The sequence below is a fragment of the Aptenodytes forsteri genome, unplaced genomic scaffold (assembly GCF_000699145.1).
Source record: "Aptenodytes forsteri isolate BGI_AS27 unplaced genomic scaffold, ASM69914v1 Scaffold66, whole genome shotgun sequence".
Classification (NCBI taxonomy): domain Eukaryota; kingdom Metazoa; phylum Chordata; class Aves; order Sphenisciformes; family Spheniscidae; genus Aptenodytes; species Aptenodytes forsteri.
In genome coordinates, this window is record NW_008795131.1 from 462,571 (window position 1) to 464,606 (window position 2,036).

Below are 2,036 nucleotides of genomic sequence, written 5' to 3' on the forward strand. Positions count from 1 at the left end.
TTATCTGTCCCTCCAGTTTAAGTTAAATACAAGGCAGAGGGATGGAGCAGGGGTGCAGGGCAGGGAGAGGCCGGGGGAAGGAGGCGAGGAAGCCTCCCTGAGCCCAGATGGGTTCAAGGACTGACCTGTCATGGGGGACAGAGAACGTATCGCCTGCACAAAGGGAATTGCCCTGCCCGGAGGTTGAACGTCGCCTTTGTGTGAGACAAACGCCTGGCTGTGATGTTGAGTGCGGGGAGGGCCTTCGTTAGGGAGAGGGGAAAAGGAAGGGATCTTTGTTTGCAGGGTCTGACACCTCCCAGCCGTCCTGCCGGCACAGCCAGCGCCTTCTGATGGCTTTGTCAGCTCCTGGCTAATTAGCGGAGATGCTCTTTGGTGAGGTTAGGAAAGAAAAATTTTTAAAACATCAAAGAGAAGCAGTAAATAGTGATAAAACTCGGCTCTGTTTCATGCCTGTCATCGGAGACGCAGGCTTTCTAAGCTTGCAGGAGTGCTGTGTCCTGTGCCTTCTGTGGGGGAGGCCCGGGGAGGCCTATCGCCCCGCGGGATGCTGACACGTGGGGCCGAGGGCCCGTCCTTTTGGCTCGAACCTTGTCCCATAGCGGTGTCCAGGGCCGGGTCACAGCGTGTTGGGGCGGGTGTCTGGGGTAGTGCCTTTCTCTTGTTGGGAGGCGAGCCTGGCTCCAGGGCGTGCTCTGACTTAGTGGCAGAACCGGACTGCGGGGCCGCTTGTAGATCCTGTCCTGGGGGGATCACAGCTCTGACCAAACCCGGCCCGGGAGCATCGCAACCCCAGGCTGTCACCCCCATGACAGCTCTGAGGTGCCCGGTGCGCCCCGCTGCTCCCTGTACGGTTGCCCACTGTCATTTGTTTATACGCGTTGGGCTTCCAGGCTCTCTGGGAGCCGGTTAAAGTTTAGCTCGCTGCTCTCCGCCACCCGAGCAGACTGCCAGCTAGTCACGTCCCTTGGAAAAAACCCCGCGGTGGCTGTTCACGCTCGACGTACGCCGGTACGAGCTTCCCCGCTATTTGGGTGTCGGGAGCTAAAGCCTTGTTGCAGCTCAGGCCGTGGCAGGGTAACCTGTTATCCCTCAGGGTAACCCCAGAAATCAGCCACCCATCCCCTTCTTGGCGGCTCCGGCAGCGAGAGCAAGGCAGGCTGCCTGCCTTCCTCCCCTCCCCGGGCTGCTGGAGGATTTTATTTTAAGCAGAGCCTCTCGGGGAGAAGGGTAACATGAGCTCCTTGAGTGACAAGTGATAGAGCTTGACTTGCTTAGCGTGTCCCCCAGGAATCCCTCTCCTCTGCCATTTGCTAATTGAAAACTGCCAACATTTGGGTCTGGAGCAACTGCAGCCCTTAATGGGAAGCTGGCTGGAGCGTGCGTCGGTGGGACTAACACATGCTCGCAGCCTGTCATCTGCTCGTCTCCATCTCTAGGGAAAGGGGCAAATACTCCCATATGCTGCTCCGGTTTCTGAAAGAGTGAAGTGGGGGCTGGAGCCAGACAGGTTTTTCTTTCATTCTCCCTCCTCCAAGCCCTTGCTAGGAGGTTAGAAACCACCACGGGCCGGAGGGCTGCTCTTGGCTGCAAGCCTGGGGCACGAGCTCCGAGCGAGACGAAGCCATGGGACTGCACGGTCCCTCTGTGCCTGCAGCACGGGGCGGGGGGGGGATGCTCAGGGCAGCCCCTCCATGTCCTGCTCCGCCGTTGCCCAGCTCAGACCCTGCCACGGGCCATGGCTGGGACACGGGTTGCTCTGTGCGGCAGGAGCAGGTACGGGAGCCGTCCCCATCACCACCCCAGGCCCCGGGGTGCACGGCTCCACTGCCCTCGCTCAGGGGCGCAGCCGCAGCTCCGGGCTGCCTGCAGGAGCGTGGTACCCCCGGGGCACCCCGGGCTGAGCCAGCGCTGCCAAGGAGGGGACGCAGGGTCAGCGAGGACAGCACGGTGCGTGCCCGCACCCCCGGAGCCAGAGCCCAGCCCTGGGCCAGGGGAGGCCCCAGACCCGTGGCTTGTCCCCGGTGCGGTGCGGT

General features: G+C 61.6%; 1 protein-coding gene across 1 annotated transcript in view; it reads left to right on the plus strand.

Moving 5' to 3' along the window:
• Positions 1-1,738: 1,738 nt before the first annotated feature.
• The window catches only part of TRAF4 (TNF receptor associated factor 4), a 5,945-nt gene continuing 5,647 nt past the window's right edge, over positions 1,739-2,036 (plus strand). Inside the window, exon 1 of the mRNA XM_009278310.1 lies at positions 1,739-1,776. Coding sequence (XP_009276585.1) covers positions 1,739-1,776 — 38 coding nt within the window. The remainder of the gene's footprint in view (positions 1,777-2,036) is intronic.